Here is a 24,159-nt window from a genome sequence, read left to right as displayed (position 1 = left end):
CCTATTAAGGCCTGAAGTGAGGTGTAGGAGGTGCCATGTTGGGTGCGTGTAATTAGTGTGAGAGCCTGATATTGTATTTAGTCAAGTTTTTTAGATAGAGAGTTGTTTAGGTTGTTGTATATGGCGCAGCCGTAGTCTAGTTTTGATCTAATTAGTGATATGTAGAGAGAGAGGAGGGTATCTTTGGAGGCTCCCCAGTTAGAGCCAGTTAGGCATCTTAGGGTGTTTAGGTCTTTACTGCATTTAGTTGTTAGGTTTTGGATGTGAGCATCCCAGGTGAGATGTTCATCGAACATAAGTCCTAAGAATTTGGTTTGTTTTTGAAATTTGATTGTTTGATTGTTTAGCTGGAGGATTGGGGAGGCGGGTTTCATGTTTTTATGTTTGAATACTATTCCTGTTGTTTTTTCTGAGTTAAGGGAGAAGCCCCATTTGTCAGCCCATTGTTGTATTTTATTAAGAGATGTTTGGAGTAAATTTTTGACCATTTTCATGCTTTTAGTGCGGATCCAGATGGCTCCATCATCCGCGAATTTTGATGTGTTTACTTTAGGGGATAGGCCCTCGAATAGATCGTTTATCATTATATTGAAGAGGGTGGGGCTGAGGATACTGCCCTGTGGAGTGCCATTTTCTAGGGGGCATTGGTCCGATGTCATGTTAGTACTTACTTACTTACTTTGGAGATTTAACGTGCGCTTTCCGACTGATGCGTAATTCGCACACAGGCCCGGCCAGGCCATTTAATGTGTTTCCAAAAGGGGCAAAAGTGGTGTGTGCAACCCAAGAGGGGGCTTTAGGGGCTGCTTATATAGAATTTGGGAATTTTGAGATTTGGAATAGATGCCGATGGGGTTAGGGAGGAGAACTAAGGGAGCTGGGTATGCTGGATGTTTATTTGTTTATGTAATTTTGATTTGGTAGATTATAGTGTTTTTGGATGCGTTTTATTAGTTCCGTTTTGATTAAGAATACGCCTAAGGCCTTGAATTTTTCTAGTTTATTTTGTGGGTTTAGTATTGCTTCTAGAGTGAGAGCCTTGTTTAGATTGAGGGTGGTTTTTAATGCGGTTCGATGTGTTAGGTAGTGTGTGCAGTGGATGAGTGCGTGTTCTGGGGTTTCTAGTTGTTTGCAGTGTGGGCAGTTACCTGTAGTATGTTTTTTAATTTTTTTTAGATCGTTATTTTGGTTGGTGTGTCCTGTTTGGAGTTTAGTCATTACTCTGTCGATTTTTTTTTATGGATGGAGAATTTTTGGTTTGGTTACTGGTTTGCAGAGTACTTTTTTGATTTGGCTATTTGAGTTTAGATAAAGGTTATGCCATTTTTTGGTGATTTTTTGCTTGTTTACGCTTTTAATTTCTGATTTTGAGCTGGGTAAGTTTAAGCTTATTTCTGGGATTTTGAGGGATAGTTTAGCTGCTTTATCGGCGTTTTCATTACCGTATATTCCTACGTGGGCGGGTACACACAAGAAGGTTATTTGTTTGCCTGCCTTAGTTAGGTCGTTGGAGCTTTTAAGTATTTGATTTATTAATTGAGGTCGGGTTTGGTATTTTTGTTTTGGAGGGCTTGCAGTCCACGTAGGGAGTCAGTAAGTATTAGTATTTGTTTTGTGGTTTTTGGATTCTTGATTATGGAGGGCTGAGGCCATGCCCATTAGTTCTGCCGTGAATATTGATTGGTTGTTTGACAGTCGGAAGGATTGTGTGGTTTTAGTTGGTTGTGTGGTATGGACTCCGAAACCTGTTTGTTTGGAGGTCGGATCTGAGGATCCGTCCGTGTAAATGTGACACCAATTTGGCCAATTTTCGTGTATGTATGCTAGTGTGGTAGTTTTAGCTATGTTTGGGTCGGTTTGTTTATTTATTTGGCTAGCTGGTGTTGTGTCTATTTTGGGTATTTTAAGTTTAGGGGTGAAGATATTTGATTGTTTGCAGTTTTGTTTAAGATTTTTAATTTGGTGTTCATTTAGGTAGTTTGTTATTCTTTGGGATAATGGGGTAAGTAAGGGGTGTTTACGAGCTAGAGCTTGGTTTTTGGGGCTGATGTTTTGGTTTATTAAGTTTTGGATGAGAGGGTTTGAATGGGACGCGGCCCAGAAATTTAAGCTTAGCTGTTCCCTGCGGAGACTTAGTGGCATTTCTCCTGTTAAGGCCTGAAGTGAGGTGTAGGAGGTGCCATGTTGGGTGCATGTAATCAGTTTGAGAGCCTGATATTGTATTTAGTCAAGTTTTTTAGATAGAGAGTTGTTTAGGTTGTTGTATATGGCGCAGCCGTAGTCTAGTTTTGATCTAATTAGTGATATGTGGAGAGAGAGGAGGGTATCTTTGGAGGCTCCCCAGTTAGAGCCAGTTAGACATCATAGGGTGTTTAGGTCTTTACTGCATTTAGTTATTAGGTTTTGGATGTGAGCATCCCAGGTGAGATGTTCATCGAACATAAGTCCTAAGAATTTGGTTTGTTTTTGAAATTTGATTGTTTGATTGTTTAGCTGGAGGATTGGGGAGGCGGGTTTCATGTTTTTATGTTTGAATACTATTCCTGTTGTTTTTTCTGAGTTAAGGGAGAAGCCCTATTTGTCAGCCCATTGTTGTATTTTATTAAGAGAGTTTTGGAGTAAATTTTTGACCATTTTCATGCTTTTAGTGTGGATCCAGATGGCTCCATCATCCGCGAATTTTGATGTGTTTACTTTAGGGGATAGGCTCTCGAATAGATCGTTTATCATTATATTGAAGAAGGTGGGGCTGAGGATACTGCCCTGTGGAGTGCCATTTTCTAGGGGACATTGGTCCGATGTCATGTTAGTCAGTTTCAAGTATCTATATACTAAACCTAGCCATCTCAACTGTAAATCGTCCATCTCAGTTTCTAAGTGTAATAATTTTTTCTTCCTATTGTTATTTTTTGTAATTTTTAAAAATTGTCTTCTCATCATATAGGCATCTTTCATTACACTTACATTATTTACTTTTTTTAAACTTCCCCTAGTCCCCTAAAGCTCTACCCCTTTCATTTCTACTACCTCTACTCCAGACCTTAATCTCTCCTTTAGGTGAGTTCATAATACCAGACAGGTAAATGCCGCGTGTTGTTTTAACTAATTGTAGGGGAACTGGGTTGTAGGGGAAATGGGATGTAGGGGTTGTGGTAGATAACCGACTGACTGATATAGAAGATTTAACGTGCGCTTTCCGACTGTAGCGTATTTCGCACACGGGCCTGGCCAGACCATTTAGTGTATTCCGAAAAGGGTGAAAGTGGTGTGTGCAACCAAAGAGGGGGCTTTTAGGGGTTGCTTATATTGAAGTTTTGGAATTTTTAAATTTGGAATAAATGCCGAGGTGGGAGGGAACTAAGGGAGCCGGGTGAGGTGGGTGTTTGTATGTTTATTGGATTTTGGATTGGTAGATTAATTAGTTTTTAGATGCGCTTAATTAGGTCTGTTTTGATTAGGAATACGCCTAGGGCCTTGAAGTTTTCTAGTTTATTTTGAGGGTTTAGTATTTCATCCTGAGTAGGAACCTTATTTAGATTGAGGGTGGTTCTGTGTGTTTGGTAGTGGGTGCAGTGGATGAGTGCGTGTTCTGTGGTGTCAGGTTGTTTGCATTTGGGGCAGTTGCCTGTGGTGTGCCTTTAAAGTTTTTTTAGGTGGTTATTTAGGTTAGTGTGTCCTGTTTGGAGTTTTGTAATTAATCTGTCAATTTTTTTTAGGGGTGTACGATTTTAGGTTTGGCAAGTGGTTTTCTGAGCACTTTTTTGATTTGGCTATTTGAGTTTTGATATTGATTATGCCATTTTTTGGTTATTTTTTGTTTGTTTACACTTTAAATTTCTGATTTTGAGATGGGTAGGTTTATGCTTATTTCTGGTATTTTGAGAGATGATTTAGCTGCTTTATCGGCGCTTTCGTTGCCGTAAATTCCTACATGGGCGGGGATCCACAAGAAACAAGAGGTCAGCCTGATGAACTTCATTCGTTGTAAAAATATCAAACTTCTTCCGCGGTATATAACACGTGTGTATTTATACGTTTTGCATCTTACCTTATCATGAGGAAGAAACAAGAGGTCAGCCTGATGAACTTCATTCGTTGTAAAAATATCAAACTGCTTCCGCGGTATATAACACGGTGCCGGTAAGTATATTTGCCACATCGCTTGTTTCTTTAACCAATCCTTGGCCACATCTTTAGATACCTTAGCCGCAGTGGCTAATTTTTGTAATGCTCCTATACCTTTCCAATATCCTGGTGGGCGATAGTTAATTTTATTCATTATTAATTAATATTCATGTTTCTTTTAATACGACTCATGACGATCGTTGAATCGCATCAGCATTTTGACATAAAGAAATTCCCTCTGTAGTAGCAGTATAGGTATTTAAATCTGGCTCCAGTGTTGTTGCGGCAGAATAACCATTACCTATACTACTTATCGTCAAAATTGCTATGCAAAATACTATTCCATAAAAAAACAGACCATCATTGGCCACTGACAAACATGGGAGCAGTATTAGAATCAGAACAAATAATTATACACAGTAAGACGTGATGATGTGTAAGCACACAGAAAAACCTAGATAGGTTAACCTGCACAACTTACTTTAAAGACGATGTACTGTGACATTATAAAGCTGTATATAGGTAGATACAATACTAAGCTTCAGATGTAAACACATTTGATGATACATCTGTGTGTTTAAAGTTGATTTTGACAGCCAGGTCCAAGTCGGACCCAACACAAGCCAAACACTACTGATAGAAACTATGTTGAAAAGGTAGAGTGAAAAGGGCTTCGCTTTGAGCACTGTGTTTTCTTTAACTACCCCAATATGAGACAATAAAGTGGTAGATAGGTTGATATAATACTAGTCTTTAGATATATCAAGTGCTAGGACAGTTATTAACACGTGTCGTGTAAGCCCTATGACCTTCGCGAATATCCACTTCCCGAAAACATCCTGTGTTGGTTTAACATGAATTAGTAGAGGGATGCCCAACACGTTAATTAGTGAAAGAAGAGTAGTGAAAGCGTAGTCAAAACACTGTCTTTCCTACCCAGGACCCCTACATGCTAATGTTGGTGAGAAACATTCTCATCAAAGAAAACACACAGTCACGACACTGACTTTTCTACAAGGACTCACGGTATGTAGTCATAATTACCAGTTTATTACATTGTTGAAGATGCATTTTCATTCAAACTCAATTAAATGAGCAAAACTATACGTTTGTGGGCATTTGAGATCTGGCTAGATATGCACGTTTCGTTTTATTATTCTACAATCCGTTTTTAGTATTACCTGCTGGCCCGGCCCAAGACGGGCCAAAGTGTTATTGGCTATATACATCATTATCGGCGACCATACCTACATATTATTTATGCAACATACACACATAACATTATTGAACAATCACCAACCAAAAACGTGCACTATATTTGAGTAATTCGGAGTAAATCGCTTGAAAACCAGAAAGTGGAGCTGTTGGTAAGCGTCGCTGATCTAGGTAACATGTAAAATAGCAATCGTTAAACGAAATAAGATTTGAAACGTATCAAATACTTCTAGCTATCGTGATACCAATTTCCATCTGTCGGCATAGCGTTTATATTTTTGGGATAGTACTATATATAAGTAAAATCCACTTTATAATGTCACTGTTCATCGTATTTAAGCAGACACGTTGGTTGAAGTAGACCTCTTTTCCCTATACTCTCAACAGTTACGCAAGTTTTCGGTCCGACTTGGCCAGGGCTGTGAAAATCAAATCAAACCTGACATACGTATCATGAAATGGATTCACATCTATAGACTAGTATTATATCTACCTAAATACTGCTTTATAGTGTCCCAGATCGCGGTACTTAAAGAAAACAAGGTGCTCAAAGTGAAGACCTTTTCCCTCTACATTCTCAACATAGTCTCTATCAGAAGTGTTTGGCTTGTGTTGCAAAAAAAGTCTGTGGTTTCTGTGGATGAAACTAAGTTTGACAATGTTACAAATGATCAATTTCTTAGTCTTCATTAGGATTCCTCATCCTGTATCGAGGACAATTGTTTACAGTTAAGTAAAATTCTAATTAAGATTTCTTAAAGCTGTCACGGTGGCAAATTAAAATTCCGATATCATGGTACACAGTTCTATTGTAAAGTCAGATTGGGACCAAATCCGTGTTCGAGATGGTGCTTCGTATTTTTATCTCGAATTTGAAATAAGCGGTTAAATTTATATGCTTTGTTTGTTTGTTTTGTTGTTGAACGCCTCACTCAGCAATATGCCAGCTATATGACGGAGGTCATGCAAAAAAAAATCAAGTCTGGACCTGACAACCCAGTGATTGACATCACGAACATCAATCCACACAATTGCGATAAAATGACAACCATAGTCACCATTTAATATAAGCGTTGATTTGTTGCAGATCTGTTCTAACCCTGATCTTGACAGGTCCAAATCTATATGTATTCTTGTGGTCGGTCGTGATTGGAGAATAGGTTTGAGAGTTCGGTACACACATTAGTGGTAAATATCTCTCATGTTGTGACTGATAGGGACTTTGTCATGTTTTGAAGAAATGTCATCACTGTCAGGCTTTTGATGGTAAACAAAGCGAAAGCTTTGCCTCGAACATGCTACTTCCGGTCTCAAAATATATGCTTTACTGCTTTTCTTCTGATTTTCGTATTAATAACATTACAACGTTTCTTAAGGTTATAGACTCCAAGGATTCATTAAAGTGCATTTTAAGCACCTGAAATTGACAACTCACACTCACTCACCTAACGATTTATACTAAAAATAGATACGAGATTTGAATGACTGACAAATACGTACTTTCTTGTATTCTCATACATAAAACAGCAGTGAAAACATGATCTAACATGGCTTACTGTGGAATGTCTCTAGGATTGTAAACTGTCCGTATTATTCCAAATTGCATGCATACACATGTACATGTCTTTATTTGGTTTTGTGTCTATACCCGCTAACATATGTGGCAAGATACACCTTCCAGGATAGTGGACGATGAAGATACTGACGTAAATTTCTACAACATGTCCAAACATTCCCAAACAGACAGAATCATATGATTTCTTAAAGTCAATCCAGCACATCGTTATTGTCGTTTTGCCGTCTACGTCACCATTATCCTCCAAGGATAGTGGACGGTATGGACACTGACGTAAATGAGACCAAACTAGGCATACATGTTAAAATGATTTGGAATATTTGGAAATGTGTGCATTTTAATTAATACAAACATTATTTTAAGCGCCAGGAAACGTGATTTTTCTTGTCATGAATGGCGAGTATAACAACTTGGGAAGCTAGCTTGACATTTCGTATACGTAAGTACGGTCCTCATAGTGTCTTTGCCTTGTTTCTCCCGATTCTCATTAGTTTCAAAAGAAACAGATAAATGAGTCATACAATGATTTCATTGGATTTATCAAAAAGAACCTATCGGGTTTGTTCGCTTGGATACGTCTGACTCTGTATGTGGGCGTATTCCAAATAATTGTATATGTAATTATCATTTTCCATGACGCCCTCTACATATTCTGCGTCGTACCATTGATGGTCTTGGAGTCAAAACCAAAAAGGCGATCGTGCGATGACGGTAACAAGAGGATCGAACCATGCCTTAGATACTGTGTTTGTGTCAAGTTGAACATCCACTTTGATAAAAAATCACACATTGACGTTTTCTAGTGGGAAGTGACTGGTTGATGGTCGATTTGATATGGCACTTTGCTTTCAGACTTGTTTTCAGTCTTGACATGCTTCACAAGAGGATCTTCAGATAAATAAATATGTGCAATAGTGCACGATTGAATTCAATCATGAAAGACCTCCTTGTTAATCACGCCATGGTCCCCGACCTCGTCATACCAAAAGATGTTAACATATGGTGATCATCATCATTATAAACAACTATCATCATCATTATCATTATAATGTTTATGTTCCCGTAGATGCAGATCCTCCTAAAGCTGTGTGTTTCAGTCTGGGTGCTAGTGTTGGATGCAGGAGCACAGGTCGACAGTAAGTAGCCTGCTATTATTTCTACTTTGGTGTGTTGTGTTTCTAGGTCTTTTTCGATCAGGTCACTGGGATGAGAACTAAACCATTTTAAAATTGTCTATTTCTTAAATGGTATTTATGAGAAACTGGAATGTTAAAAAGTGTAGACATACATATTTTATGTTTTTATAAATAATTCTGAAGACTTACGTGTGAATATCAGAGGATAATTAAGAAAAAATAAACCTGGACGCTGTGTCACATTCCTGTCTTTTAGGCTTGACTGTATTAGATGGTGTATTAAGGAGCGCCTTCAAATCAAAATAAAATGCCAAAGTCCTACAACCTAGAAGGCAGCATGTCACTTTATACCTTAAACTGAAAATAAAGTTATATATTTAACTTTTAGGATAATAATCAGACAATGTTGTTTTTCTCAGTTTGTGGTAGTGGACCAGTGCTAGTTGCCAACTCAACGCCCCAGACACTCCAGAACACAGATGGGTTATCTTCACAATGTACAGTACAAATCACCGTGCCAGCTGGTTCCTCTTTGAAACTTGATTTTACCAGATTTAATTCCTCGGCCGATAGTATTGAGCTATTTGCGAATGGTGAGTGAAAACACAAACGTATCGTGAAAATTGCTTAGTGGGCAGAGAAGGGGTGTAGTGGGCAAGGTGTTCGCCTTGAGAGTTGTTCAATTGTTCAATCTCCTGGCCGTGTCATACCAAACGATTTTTAAAGATGGCACCTCTGTTTCCTTGCCTGGATCCCGCCACACAGGGAATAACACAAGGACGGGTCGACTCAGAGTCAGTGGATTGTGACTGAGTGAGGCTACCGTGTTAAACTGCGGCATCTCAGTGGGCGAGCACAATAAAACCAGTATAATTCCAGGCTAGTACAAGCAGCAACACACACGTGCAGAAACGTTGCTATATTAATGGAATAATCTTGACAGCGACGTTATAATTCATTTCCCCAGTGGGGACCCGGGGTCGAATAGAATGTGTCCTCAGCACCTCATTGCTGGTCGTAAGAGGCGACCGAATTGGGCAACTTGTTTGCCATGGGTTGCGCCCCTGTGTCGGTGGAGGAAGGGAGTGGTTGAAGGCACTGGAGCCAGGAACAGGTGTTCCTTTTGCCCAACACTTCACTTTGATCCTTTCTTCATCTAGACGGGTGGTAGAATGGGCCCGGTTCTATCAATCGGCTGGTCATACCGTGCTCTGTGCATTTCAATTTTGATTATATAAGTGTATCACACAGTAAATGTGGTACATGACAACCTTGCCTAGAGTCCTATGCCAGAAAGCAGTGGCGCATTGGCCAAACTGGCATTATTGACCTCCAGGTTCCAATTGTCTTCAAATGACTGTTAAAAGGCAGAACCAATCTGACTTTTATTCTGTGTGACATTATTAGCTACCTATGTTGATATAGCTTGCGTATAGCACGCCTGTAGCCCTATAGTGTATGTTGACACTCCATGGTGGGTGGGGAGTAGGGTTGTCACATATGTTTTCTTTCGTCATGGCTTCTCAACAAATCTCTGGTTCTCGTTACAAAAGTAATTGAAGGCACGTTGACACAGATCTAGTTTCAACTTCTGATGATTTGCCAGTGCCACCATCGTTGGATCCAGGACTATCTCATACAGATTACCAGATAACTGTTCAATTTTACAGCAGAAACGATTCTACTTCAACAGCACTAAAATATATCAACAACCAAACTAAACATTAACAGTTAATCAGTTTTTCAGATTCTCTATTTTGTCTTCCACACATGTTCTGTTTGACTATAGATTTATCCATCACAAGGGATAACTAAATGTATTTCAAGACATCATATATACACATGCACAAAAGTTAAGCGCCACCATATTTTAGTCTCTTGATTTCACGTGTGGGAATCAGAAATACGAAATATACTAGTTGTAAATCTTTTTCTGTGATACGTTCAGTTATTTTACTGTCCTTCGTGGGGCGGTCGGGGGTAGCCTATTGGTTAAAACGTTCGCTCGTCACGCCGAAGCCCCGGGTTTGATTCCCGACATTGGTACAATGCGTGAAGCCCATTTCTGGTTTCCCCCGCCGTGATATTGCTGGAATACTGCTAAAAGCCGCGTAAAACCATACTCACTCACTCACTCACTCACTCCTTCACTACTGTCCTTTTTTTGGCCAGTGAGGTTCCAGGGACAGATTACTATATCCCCAGCAATATATACATGGTTGTCTACTAAAACTAACCGGGAGGTTCTGTTGTTGTAAAATGCTGCTTAAACAGGTCCACATCGGATTGAGTACGCTTCACTCATGTTTCATTGCTGTGTAATTTTGTATTCGTATTCTTGTCATCTTCTCTGTCACCACTGTGATTTGGAGAATATACATCGCTGCGAGTGAATGATGATGTCAGACAACATTAATCAATATAGAATTATGCACATTATCCCTACAAAATAGCCGTGCCATTGAGATAGATTGTGCTCGATTTTAAATATTGTTCATTCTTGTATAGATTCGTCAGTCAACGGCGTGTGGTTTGCAGCAGTCAACGTAAATGCGTTAAACGGCAGAGGCGCACCCACCTACGTTTACCATGGATCTGTCTACATCAGAGTTAATTTCTTATTCGCAAATTCGACATTTGTCATGACGTATCAAGAGGTAGACTTCGAAGAGAACAGTAAGTCGTAGCCATAGTGTTTAGTATTTGGGAAACTGGGGGCCCATTTGTATTAGGTTGTATATTTGACAGGATCCGCTGATCACAGACAAAAAGAGATTCACCTGATTATGTTTAAACCTTTGGTGTGTTCATTGTAATTCCTGCATTCTGATTAGCTGAAATGGTCACGTGTTCAATTGTATTCATTTCCAAATGAATGTAAAAACAATAAGCCATGCCCACCGAGGATGACTACTTTCACCACTACGGAATATGTGGGAATCCCAATTTTGCTGTTGATGGAATTGCCTTTCTGCTCACCTGTATTATCATGCGCGGGGCTTGTGATCTTAAGTCATGCATTCATCATCCAAACTTGATTCATGTCACGTCACAATATGTATTCCTACGCAGGACATTTTAATCAATCTCGTAATATTTTGTGTCTCCTTTGATTAATATAACTGTTTTTCATTAATTGGGTATGCATAACACATAATGTAATATCGAACCTATTTATAACGATTGATTCTTTTCGGTCCATTTTGAGGTATGACTAAGAATACCGATGTGCAGACTTTTGCAAGAATCCACTGTGCCCCAATGAACCAAAAAAACACAGAGTTAATCATTGAGTAATCACTCTACTATCAGTACCCAACTAGGGCTCGTGCGCGTCCCCAGTTTGTCAACCTGCATCAATTCCGGCTTTTTCTCTTCACTCACTCATTCTCTCACGTTAACAAGGATATATAACCCCAAAACGAGGTCCGTCACAAAATTGTTTTCACAACATGTTAACTTAAAATGGGAACTTGAAACAGGTTAAAGGTGTGGTATTTTTAATCCAGAGTAACAAGCTAGAGTAGCTCAGTGATCTTAGGGGAGGAGATGTGGTCATTATTTGCATGAAAGACATCATACCCAATGTATGGATACGATAGGGGTTTCCTTACAGTTTTTTTAAGTTATCAGAACAATTAGTGAAGTATCATTTTTAATGACCATGTACCTTGTTGTATGTGATGACAAGAGAATAATCACCAATAAGTCATATTCTTGTGTCATACTTCTCAATGGATGATTTCAGTCAAACTCATGTAAAAGAAACACTCAAAACCAGTTTCTTTCCAGCCAAAACATAGGCCACAAAATAGAACATTTTTGATGTTTTTCAGCGTGGGTTAAGTCAGTGCATGATGTTGTCATTGGTAGAATGCTCAAACCTAAAAAGAGGAAGCGGAATTGGAATAAACCCTGTCCCAAGACTGTCTACCCTACAAGAAAAGTCACGTTTTGATCTTAATCAGCCCAGGGCCCTCATCCCTTTACAAAAGCCCAGACAGTGAATGGGACCGCTCCAAGGAAGCGCTACCTACTCGAACTCACCGAGAACGTTTTGGAGAATGTGAAGACTCCCCAACACTGCAGCATTCTGCATTATCCAGATTGGCAAAGGCCTGTATTCCTGGCAGAAAACCCATGTACTCGCCCAATGTCAGATAATAGATTGGGAGGTGCCAAACCTAAGGCACCGAGAACAATGGGGAGTCAGACAGCTTGGTACTTGGGATGCAAGCGTGACATTGCGAAAGTAAGGTCTGCATATTTGCCATGTTTTCCTCAATCTTGTCAATAACATTAGTGTCAAAAGGGACAGAAAATTCAATGATATAAATGATTACATTGGATTTATCAAAAAGGACGAGATCAGGTTTGTTGGACTGGATACGGGCCTATTCCTAAGAATTTTGTATTTATCATTTTCCATGACGCCCTCTACATATTCTTGGCCGAACTATTGATTGACCTCTGTGTCAAAACCACAAGCATGGCGAAGACGGTAATACAATCATCGAGCCACTCCTTCATGTCGCTCAAGATAATGTTTTTGTGCCAAAGCTTGCCATCCACTGACAATGTGTTTGACAGTCTCATTAATTTCATTACATAATCTACATTTCACACTAACATTTTGATGCAAAATCCTATATTGACGGTTTCGAGTGGAAGTGACCGATCTTGAGCAGCAAACAGAAAGGCTTCTGTTTTAATTTTTCAGGCCAGACGACTTCATTCATGTGAAGGACTCTTCAGGGTTGCTAATTTTCTGAACACACTGCACATAAACTCGATGCAGTGCTCGTTCCGTTAGCCTCCCCTTGAAAAAAACAGAGTCTGGGCCGATTTGATATGGCACTTCACTTGGTTTACACCCATTTCTGTACCGTTCAGCAGTACAGAAGCTTTAGCAAAATCAACATTGACATTGAGATTATGTCCCACATCGTTGGCTCGTTTACGAATACGGTGGAATGCTTTCTTTTCATAATTAGTCTTGACATGCTTCACATGAGGATCATGAGACAAATAGATGTGTGCAAAAGTGCAAAAAAACATTGTATCCTGAAGAGCCTCAACGTTAATCAAACCACGCCCTGTCATTACGATTGGTAAATATAAGCGATTGAGGGAAGAGTGAGGGGTAGTTGGATCTATTGTCTGACATGATGCTTCGTGTGAGAGTGTCAATACCGTCAATATTCTTGTTTCGTCTAATAACAACACCAACAGGATATGGGGTACAGCATAAGTATTTGTGGCTTTTACTTCAGCTCTGAACTCCAGATTTTCTTGAGTCTACATTTGTACTCTGCCCGAAGTTTTTTCTTGATACAGGCATTCTGGAGTTTGTCCCTAATCTGCTTCCCTGAGTACGTGTAGGCCTGACCTTTCACGAGATGGTCAATAAACCCCCCTCCACCCTCTTCCCCCAGGTATACGGACTGATCTTAACATTTCTACCTTGCCACGTTCCAAATGAAGAATGTTTCATTTGTCGAGTGCAAAGGACATGCCGATATCATTAGAAAAGGACTCGACAATCAATGAGGCGAAGGTGCCATGTCTGCATCAATGCATGAACTGGACACACTCGCTACTGACCATGGGAACTTGCTTGTGAACCCTCTCTTGTGTTGTGGCTCATTTGCACATGCCAGGTTCCCTGTTCTTATGGACTGTTGACCGTTACCACACCTTGAGACATTTGGGTAAGCTCTATGTATGAACTACCCGATAAACTGCACGACTGGTCGACAAAGCTACAATCAAAAACAAAATGCCCAATTGTTCTCGAGAAGTATAGCGTAATTTCACCTTGAATTGGCAATTGTAATGGCCAGTGCTTGATACAAATGAGCATTATTGATAAGGGACAGACGAAAGCATCTATTTAACCTGACTGCTGTAGGCTGAGTGCACTGATTGTTCTCTGGCGTTGATGTCTGGAATTATATTCATTGCAAGGGTAATAAAACCCGATGCAAATGAAAGTGTATCACTTTCATGACTATATTACTATGTGTGCCATATGTCTGTTGCAGTCTGTACTCTACCGAGTCTGGTTCCTGCTGACACCACTGTCCAGGAAGTTGTGACGCCCAACTTCGGGAACGGTCCTTATTTTGACAATGCAGATTGCGAAGTCATGATCAAAAGTAGCATCACTGGTGCGAGGGAAGTAAAGGTGGAAGTTATGTCTTCCCATTTTGAGTGTTGTTGTGACGGTGTACGAATATGTGACGGTAAGTATATAGAGGTTATCACGCGAGTGTTTTGGGGGATGGAAACTATACTTTATTAAGAATATGCATTCTATTTAGCGAGACTTGGTGAACTAAATACATAGCGTTTATTCCTTATACCTAGGGCATTACTAGAGATGAAAAAAATACAGAGGGTATCCCCAGAGATGGAAGTAAGACGGAGGGTATCCCCTGAGATAGAAGTAAGACAGAGGGTATCCCTACAGATTAAGATAAGACAGAGGTTATCCATTGAGATGAAGGTGACGGGGGGTATCCCCTGAAATGGGAGTAAGATGGAGGGTATCCCCTAATATGGAGGGAAGGCAGAGGGTATTCCCTTAGATGCAGATAAGACGGAGGGCCTCTATAGAGATGAAGGTAAGACAGATTGTATCCCCAGAGAAGAAAATAAGACAGCGGGTATCCCTTGAGATGGATGTAAGGCAGATGGTATCCCCAGAGATGGAAATAAGACAGAGGGTATCCTTAGATATGAAAGTTCGAGGCAGGATATCCCCAGAGATGTAAGTAAAATGGAGGGTATCTTCAGAGATGGATGTAAGACGGGGGTTATCACCTGAGATGGGAGTAAGACAGAGGGAATCCCCTGAGATGGGAGTAAGACAGAGGGAATCCCCTGAGATGGGAGTAAGGCGGAGAGTATCCCCTGAGATGCAGGTAAGACGGAGGGCCCCAATAGAGATGTAGGTAAGACAGAGGGTATCCCCAGAGAAGAAAACAAGACAGAGGTTATCCCCTGAGATGGAAGTGAGACAGAGGTTATCCGCTGAGATGGGAGTAAGACGGAGGGTATCCCCTGAGATGGGAGTAATACAGAGGGTATCCCCTGCGATTGGAGTAAGACGGAGGGAATCCCCTGAGATGGGAGTAGGACAGTGGTTATCCCGTCACCCCTGAGAGGGTAGTAAGAGACAGGGTGACCTCTGAGTTGGGAGTAAGCGAGAAGGTATAATCCTGAGATGGGAGTAAGACAGAGAGTATCTCCTGACATTGTAGTAAGAGAGAGGGTATCCTCTGAGATAGGAGTAAGAATGAGGGTATCTCCTGAGATGGGAATAACACAGCGGGTATCCCCAGAGATGGGAGTAGGACAGAGGGTATCTTCTGAGATGGGCATAAGACAGAGGGTATTTCCTCAGATGGGAGTAAGACAGAGGGTATCCCCTGAGATTGAAGTAAGACAGAGGGTATCCCTTGAGATGGGAGTAGGACGGAGGGTATCCCATAAGATGGGAGTAAGACAGAGGTTATCTCCTCTGATGGGACTAAGACAGAGGGTATCTCCTGAGATGGGAGTAAGACAAAGGTAATCCCTACATATGAAGTACGACAGAGGGTATTCCCTAAGATAGAAGTAAAACAGAGGGTATCTATCCCCTGAGATGGAAGTGTGACAGTGGGTATCCCTTGAGATGGGAGTAAGACTGAGGTTATCCCCAGAGATGGTAGTAAGACAGAGTGTATCTTCTGAGATGGGAGTAAGACAGAGGGTATCCCCTACGTATGAAGTAAGACAGATGGCATTCCCTGAGATAGAAGTAAAATAGAGGGTATCTATCCCCTGAGATGGGAGTAAGACGAAGGGTATCCCCTCAGATGGAAGGAAGACAGAGGGTATCCCCTGAGGTGGAAGTAAGACAGTCCGTATCCCCTAAGATGGAAGTGAGACAGTGGGTATCCCCTGAGATGGTAGTAAGACAGTCGGTATCCCCTAAGATGGAAGTGAGACAGAGGGTATCCCCTGAGATGGTAGTAAGACAGAGGGTATTCCCTGAGATGGAAGTGAGACAGAGGGTATCCCCTGAGATGGGAGTAAGACAGATGGTATCCCCTGAAATGGGAGTAAGACGGAGGGTATCCCGTCAAATGGGAGTAAGACAGAGGGTATCCCCTGAGATGGCAGTTAGGCAGAGGGTATCCCCTGATATGGGAGTAAGACAGAGCATATCCCATGAGATGGAAGTGAGACAGAGGGTATTCCTTTAGATGGGAGTAAGACGGAGGGTATCCGCCGAGATGGAAGTGAGACAGAGGGTGTGACTTGAGATTGGAGTAAGACTGAGGTTATCCCCAGATATGGGAGTAAGACAGAGGGTATCTTGTGAGATGGGAATAAGACAAAGCTATCCCCCACGTATGTAGTAAGAGAGAGGTATTCCCTGAGATGGAAGTAAGAGAGAGGGTATCCCCTGAGATGGGAGTAAGACAGTCCGTATCCCCTGAGATGGGAGTGAGACAGGGGGTATCACCTGAGATGGTAGTAAGACAGAGGGTATTCCCTGAGAAGGAAATGAGAGAGAGGGTATCCCCTGAGATGGGAGTAAGACAGGTGGTAACCCCTGAGATGGGAGTAAGACGGAGGGTATCCCGTGAGATTGGAGTAAGACAGAGGGTATCCCATGAGATGGAAGTGAGACAGAGGGTGTCCCTTGAAATTGCAGTAAGACATAGGGTATCCCCAGAGATGGTAGTAAGACAGAGGGTATCTTGTGAGATGGGAGTAAGACAAAGCTATCCCCTACGTATGTATTAAGAGAGAGGTATTCCCTGAGATGGTAGTAAGACAGAGGGTATTCCCGGAGATGGAAGTTAGACTGAGAGTATCCCCAGAGATGGGAGTAAGACAGAGGGTATCCCCAATGATGGAAGTAAGACAGAGGGTATCCCCAGAGAGGAAGGTAAGACAGACGGTATTAGCAGCGATAGTATTTAGAGAAGGAAGTAAGATGGAGTCTATCCACAGGCTTTAAAGTAAGTCAAGTGAAAGCCAAAATTGCAGTTTGGAGGGACTTCAGTCTCATTACATTCTCATCTTTTACTCCGACGCGATACATTTTCGCGTGAAGATGGCCACCACAACGGGTCCACCTTTTACTCACTGTCGAAGCTTTTAAATCGGAACCACATGAAAACAAAGTAGCACCACCCTAATATATTGTTGTTAATATTTCATAAATTCCGTCGTTTGAGGGTATTGGCATGTATCAAAGGGCGTATCATGAAGAGTATATCTGGATTTTGTGTGGGTTTTCATTTGCTAAGGTGAACATTTCCGAATCGAGGTGTTTAAAACAGAATCATTTAGAAAGCCGGCGGGTGATTGGCTCAATAATCCACAATCCGTCGTTTACATTGGACTGTCAAAGTTTGCTCAGGGTTCTCATATGATGTCCCCTCCTTTGGAGTGAGCGAGTGTGTTTGGTTTTACACCGCTTTTAGCAATATTCCAACAATATCACGGCGGGGGACACCAGAATGGGCTTCATACATTGTACCCATGTGGCGAGCGAACGCTTTAACCACAAGATTACCCCTTCCCTCGATCTCCTTTGGAAATGTGATTAGATTTACATGTGTAGTATCTGATTACAATATCTGATTTTAAAACGGTATACCATAATCTACACGCGATAAACACGATGTTTTCTTTATTTCTTCTTCAGATGACGGCTGTCTTAATTTGTGTTATACATCCAAAAGGATCTTCCATGGAAGCAGTGTTAGCATTCGTCATTGGTCAGATTACTCTTGGGGTTACACTGGTACGAGATTAGAGTACACCGTAGGTAAATATCTTCTTTATTATCTTATTTATCCCCTCCTTTTTCAAAAGTAAACATAGTATATGATTAAAATTAAAAATTTATTTCTTCCAAACTGTAAGATCTGTTTAAAAATGTTAAATATCCATGTATTATGTATATGATTTCTTGAAAATAAATATATATATATATATATATACTCTTCAAAATAAGAAAAAGAAAGCCAGATTTCTGTGAGGTCGCCAAAATGTTGTGGAAAGAACATTTGGTCATTGTAATCCTCTCAGTTATCGGTACATAGGAACAGTCCAAGGTGAAGGTCAGGTACCATCAATAACGCGTATTTCCCCCTGACATCTGCCCACGGAAGAGACGAGTTTGCGAATCACATCCTTGGGTATGTGATTCGGTAGCCCACACTCTACCTGCAACGCAAAAGCCAACTCCTGCAACGTCTGGGGTTGTGGTTGACGTCGGCGAAGCCGTCTATCCAAATGAAACTCTATCGGTTTCAAATCTGGGGTTCTGGAGGGCCAGGGGAGAACATCAGTGTTTGTGTTGTATAGACAGGATCTTGTGATCCGTGATGTCCTCTTGGAATACACCTTTGCCGTTGGTTGCGTTGATGTATTTTTGAGCCGTAAGTTTGCCCTGGATAGGCACCAAAAATGTCCTGCCATGATGAGAGATAACCGCCCACATCATAATGCTACCCCCACCAAACATGTCCACTTCATGTACGCAGTTTACGGCGTAACGCTCTCCCCGACGTCTGTAGACCCGTGCTCTTCCATTCCCTCGATGGGGGAGAAATCTCGATTTGTCGCTGAACCAGACATCTCTCCATCGCAGTTAACCACCAATGCAGACGTTGTTGGCGATGTTGTCGACTCAATATGACGCGTCGAACAGAACGTTTTGCTCGTAGACCTGCTGCTCTTAAATAGTTTCGTACGGTCTGGTCGGAAAATCTGTGCAGTCCGGGTCTTTCTGATGCGGTTGAAGTGGATGTGATCGTCTTTTCACGTATGTGGCGCAGTCGAATGTAGCGATCTTGGGCGGGGGTGGTTGCTCTTGGGCTTCCCGAACTTGGCCGATCACGTGTTGACCCATGCTGTTGAAACCGATCCTATAGCCTTGTGATGGTGCTGGGTGCTACATTGAAAACACTGGCTTCAGCTGATCGTGATTCCCCTGCTAGCAAGCGGCCTTTGTCGCAGTTTCTTCGCACTTCTGTTAATCATGGCATGTTGTTGAGCAGTCACTGTTCGATTGACGCAGATGCCAGCCAATAAAAAACCTGCATTTTAATACCGTTCATAGTACTGCTGCACGTGCAGCTCCAAGGCCCTTTTTTTACTGCACTGGGTGCGTTTTTCCGAATCGTACGTGTTTCCCGACTAATGGTTTGCATGTCCTGGTTGTGATCATTTTGATCCGGGAAATTTGTCACTGACACTATAACACATTAAACCGCTTCATTTTGCACATCTTGGTCCGTAAATGTTGCTTTTATGGCCAACAATATCGGTTTTGTGTTTCTATTTTTGAATATTATTATAATATAATATAATTCTGATTGGCTTGCGCTGTTCCGACGCACGGCGGCCTTCGAAAGGGGGACGAGCCGTCTTGTAGGTTACGGATACCCTCTCACCACATGTCTATTCCCGTTTCTCGCTTGCACAAAACATATGTCCTTGTTACGTTGTAGCGTTAGCGTATTAGAACAATTAGAACATATACCTCGTATGGTGGAGTAATCCAGTTATATCACGGCGTGTCAGCTTAATGTGGGAGGAAAGCCAAAAGTGATGCAGGTGCCAGACGTTTACCCCTGGGTATGGTGTATGGTGTAGCACGGGTATGGTGCTGAGAAACCTAGAAAGATAATCGGGGCGATTCGTGGGTCACGACGGCGATGGTCATCACGTGACGATGTAAAACCGTCGAACCGAGGCTTGTTCCAACCTCGGCGCGTTGTGCGTGTTTTAGTCGTTACGAGGTGAGTTAAAATTAGGTTTAACGTCGCGTCAAAGATTATTGCTGCTTGTTCTTGTCCAGACTGATGCCGATTTATAGTGCTAGCTCACTGAGATACCATGCCGCAGTTTAACATGAATATCCCACTCAGACACACTGTACTGACTCCGAGCCGACCAGTCCTTGTTCTAGCCCCTGAATGCAGAGCGCCAGACAGGGTAAAAAGAAGAACCATCTTTTAACGTCTTTTGGAATGACGCGTCCGGGGATCGAACCCCGGACCTTCTGCTCTTCGGGAGGGTGCTCTACCACTACACCACAGAGGGGGTCTGGTCGTTACGAATAATAATGACGAAGAATAACGACCCCCGAAGCAATGGACATAGCGAATCCTAGTGGTATGATTTACGTTGTTCTTACTCATATTTCCGCTTTATGACGGCGGTCTGACGTAATCGAGTCTGGACCAGACAATCAAATATTTGCCATAATGGGCATGAAAACACACGCAACTGGGATACGACGACATACAATTCAGTGAACATGCCCAACAGATCCAATTAGTTCCCTTTACAACAGGCATTGATTGCTGAAGAAAACTTCTAACCCGGATCTTCAAGGGAAGATGAAATGGGTTTAAGGTCGGGTTTCAGATTATTGGACATATATAGCAAAGTGTTTGCGTGTGGCAGCTTTCATTAGTCCGGATTTCAGTCGGTTTTATAGTGCAGGCCCACTGAGATATGCTGCTGTTGACCAGTCCTTGTTCTCGTCGAGCGCCAGGCAGGGTCACAACAAGCACCATCATTTAACATATTTTGGTATCATGCCGCACTCAACAATATTCCAGCTATATGAGGGCGGTATGTAAATATTCGACCCCACCTCCACCCCTACCAAACAAACAAAGAGGTATTGTCCTTGTGTGGATCAAGCCTTTATTTCATGTACTTATATTAGACGTCCGTTTCAGATTTTACTGACTGGACTCCGTGGAAGAGCAACGCCTGTTACTGTGACTGTACCACCAAACAACGCCTTGTCGACGACACTAGAACAAGGACTTGCCTCAAGGACAGCTGCATTGGCGAGACTAACCAGAAACGAACCCGTGTCTGCAGAACCACGTGTAAGGATTGCGTCCTCGGGAATTAGGTAAAGCTTATGAACAATACAATATTTGGTTCCAGACAGGATATGTTTAGGACTAATGCATGTAGGAAGAGCAGTTCAGTGGGTATTTTACACAACACAAGTTGTCACAGGATATCCAGCATGTTTCGCGTGGACATATGTTCTTTGAACAAACACGGGAACACATGACACACCAACAGAGAGTTTTAACACCATTTTGATCACTGATGTGGCAAAGTGTGAAGTGTCCTACACCTGCCTAACACAACACTTCCTGAAAGCGCCACCATTGCTATAACCCGGATCAAACAACCTCTGATAAAGAGTCTCATGACACTGTTTGAAATCGTCGTAGAAAGAACACATTCAATTGCACCGCAAAGGTGAAATCACACCAGATGCTGTCGCTGATCGTCACAAAGAAAATCTGGCTTTTGGAAATTTGAAATAAAAGCTCTGGTCATGGTCTTGTGTATACATGCTTCTGAATACTTTACATGTATTGTCATTCTAAATCGTAATGCATACATCTCGAATGCACAGAACACATCATATGTAAAAAGAAAATCATGTTATTTTCTTTCTGTACTAAAGTCTCTTCTAAATGACTTTATAAACTTCAAGTGACGGTATGCTTTTCTTGTCGGGCCGGGTTATACCTCTTAAAAGTAAAAACCCGGAAATCATGTTAAATCCGAGAGATAGCTTCAATATGTGTACAGATTATGGAAATATTAACGTGTAAGCCGGTGTGCATACCGCGTTGAGGATTTACGCAAAGCCTGTACGCCCGTTTATAACTACATAGCCCGAAGTAAATACATCAACAAAAATAACTTCACAGACTGCATATTTCACCAGGAACAAACACAAACTGTAAACAATAATTATCATTGGCAACAAGTGATCAAATATGTAACTGTTTTTGTTTTTCTAACTTATCAGACATTGATATGTGCAACAGCATTTTAACAGATTCTACGTTTCTGAGAGCAATAGGCGAGAGGCGTTGTATCCATATGAGATCAGTCTTCCTAGTGTGGTACTAGTCAATCTCTGGATTTTTTAACGATTTTTATTGAATCTTGTGAAAAATTATTTTTGTCTGTTTTGTATAACTGAAGACGCCCTTTCATATTTTACAGTTCCGGTCTGAGAGAATTCAAAGAATGATATTCTGTAAATGGATTCAAGATATGGTTGCGCATTCATCACTGACTAGAGAGGGATTCACAAAGCTGAAAATGTTTCGGTGCAAATACTGATATTTGAAAGTATTTCTAGGGGAAAATGAACACGGTATCTGCTTATATTATTTGAAGACATGTCTATCTTGGAATGCCAACGACTTTTTGCATTTTGCTTTCTTTTAACTTGCTTTCGGGATTTACAAAGAAATAAAGCAAATGGTATACGTCTCCTGGCCTTCTTGGATTTGCTGTTGTGGACAAGTGAGTTAATATTAGTTATTCTGTCATGACATAAAAGAATGTTTGGGGTATCACGGGGCATCAAATGGTATCTAGTGGTATAGTGTCCGCCCGGAGAGCGGAAGTCGCGGGTTTGATCCCCGGTCACGTCATACCAAAAGACGTTAAAAGATGGTACTTGTTGTAACCCTGTCTGGCGCTCGGCATTAAGGGGCTAAACAGGGGCCATCTTCCCGAGGCAAGAGAGTTAACTGACTTTGAACGTCCAGTTTCCATCCTTGCCGAACTAGGCTTTCAATTCGGGGGCTCGATCGTAGCGCCACCAGTGGCTATTATGAGTTATGTCCCTTCTAAGCCTCTGCTATGGACCAATCAAATTCCATCTCTCGTATCAGCCGCGCCCAGTCAAGACGATCTGATCGATAATCAAGATCTATATTGTGATAAAACGGGTCTTACATCGCTAAGTGCATCAAATCAAGTGAGCACCTTGATTAAAAACACGAAAAGATTAGGAAAATATCTGTTGACAACGAGTTGGCGGTGCACATGCTTTGCAAATCCTGCAATCGACCGAAATCTGCATGACAGTTTACGAACCGGATTTCGATTTCGGTGCGCGATTTAGATTGGACTATGCATAGACTCGTTAGTCCAGCCAAAATATAACTCCATAATACCAGCCTTGTTCGGCAAGGGAGGAAACTGGTCTTTTGCAGTCAGTAAACTCTCTTGCCTCGGGAAGATGAACAGGGGCCGACGGAGTCATCATGCTGTGTCTGAGTGAGGTATTCTTGTTAAACTGCGGCATGGTATCTCAGTGGGATAGTACTATAAAATCGGTATTGGCCCGGACTAGTACAAACAACCACATACACACAAGTGCAATAATCATGAACGAGACGGTCAACCCCATTTTACCTCACCTCACACAAAAGGCGAGTGTAGGGATACATTCATAGCCTACATCATACATACACTAATGACTACAGATAACCCATCACAACTATATAAGAACATTGTCGGATAGTTTGGGGGAGGATTTCGATGTCCTGGACCTTAAACCTGACTGGTTTGTGATGAGATGGCAACTAGTTTGTTAGTTTGTCTTGTCTGGGGATGAACATTTATAGACAACTTGGGCTGGCCCAGTTCACACAATTGATTCGGGAAGATGAAGTAGGTCAGCCAATCATGTTGGCCCGCGGCTAATTCCGCTCGCCTTTCGTGACTTTTTTTCGAACTCAAATGTGTGTTTGACAACAAGTGAAGCATGTACAATATGCGGGAAGATGAGGAGTGACGCAGTGCATATTTTGTTCGGGCACTGACCATTATTGAGTTCCTGTGGGAAAGGTACCTCAGGGTCTATGAGAAACAGATTGATTTACTGAGTGCGTGAAACAGAAGTAGATAACAACACTGTCAATTGTTATGTGTTCTTACATGCGATTCCAAACCTATGAGTAGTGATGTTGTTGAATTTTTCTCACTGAAGCAGTAGCGTGAATTCTCCATCACCTGGTGATTTTGTTTGGAAACCCATTACATGAGAGACATGAACAGTTCTGTAAACATTACTGACTAACTGAGACATCAGATATTTTGTTAAAGCCTCGAATATTTTAATAATCCACAGAAACCTCCTACCCAGCAGGTGATATGTTTTGAATAAAAAAAAAAATGACTACAAAACGCAAATTGCTTCGCAGATTATTTGAATTCATTTTGCACTCTCCCTTCCCAAAA

General features: G+C 41.5%; 1 protein-coding gene across 3 annotated transcripts in view; it reads left to right on the top strand.

Moving 5' to 3' along the window:
* LOC139447254 (uncharacterized) overlaps positions 1-22,398 on the top strand; it is a 47,445-nt gene extending 25,047 nt beyond the window's left edge. The window contains exons 1-8 of one of the 3 annotated variants that reach the window (XM_071228521.1): positions 7,336-7,355; positions 7,983-8,052; positions 8,472-8,645; positions 10,561-10,728; positions 14,097-14,297; positions 17,765-17,883; positions 20,820-21,001; positions 22,126-22,398. In XM_071228521.1, the coding sequence (XP_071084622.1) occupies positions 7,983-8,052; positions 8,472-8,645; positions 10,561-10,728; positions 14,097-14,297; positions 17,765-17,883; positions 20,820-21,001; positions 22,126-22,153 (942 nt within the window). In that variant the 5' untranslated portion in view covers positions 7,336-7,355 and the 3' untranslated portion in view covers positions 22,154-22,398. Of the gene's footprint in view, positions 1-7,335; positions 7,356-7,982; positions 8,053-8,471; positions 8,646-10,560; positions 10,729-14,096; positions 14,298-17,764; positions 17,888-20,819; positions 21,002-22,125 lie in introns of those variants that run through there. The other 2 variants (XM_071228522.1, XM_071228520.1) reach the window with 2 other exon arrangements.
* The last annotated feature ends 1,761 nt before the right edge of the window (positions 22,399-24,159 follow it).

The sequence above is a fragment of the Haliotis cracherodii genome, unplaced genomic scaffold (genome assembly GCF_022045235.1).
Source record: "Haliotis cracherodii isolate W230 unplaced genomic scaffold, xgHalCrac1.p SCAF_7, whole genome shotgun sequence".
Lineage (NCBI taxonomy): Eukaryota > Metazoa > Mollusca > Gastropoda > Lepetellida > Haliotidae > Haliotis > Haliotis cracherodii.
Note: the sequence above shows the minus strand (reverse complement) of the source record. Positions and strands in the feature narration are given on the sequence as shown.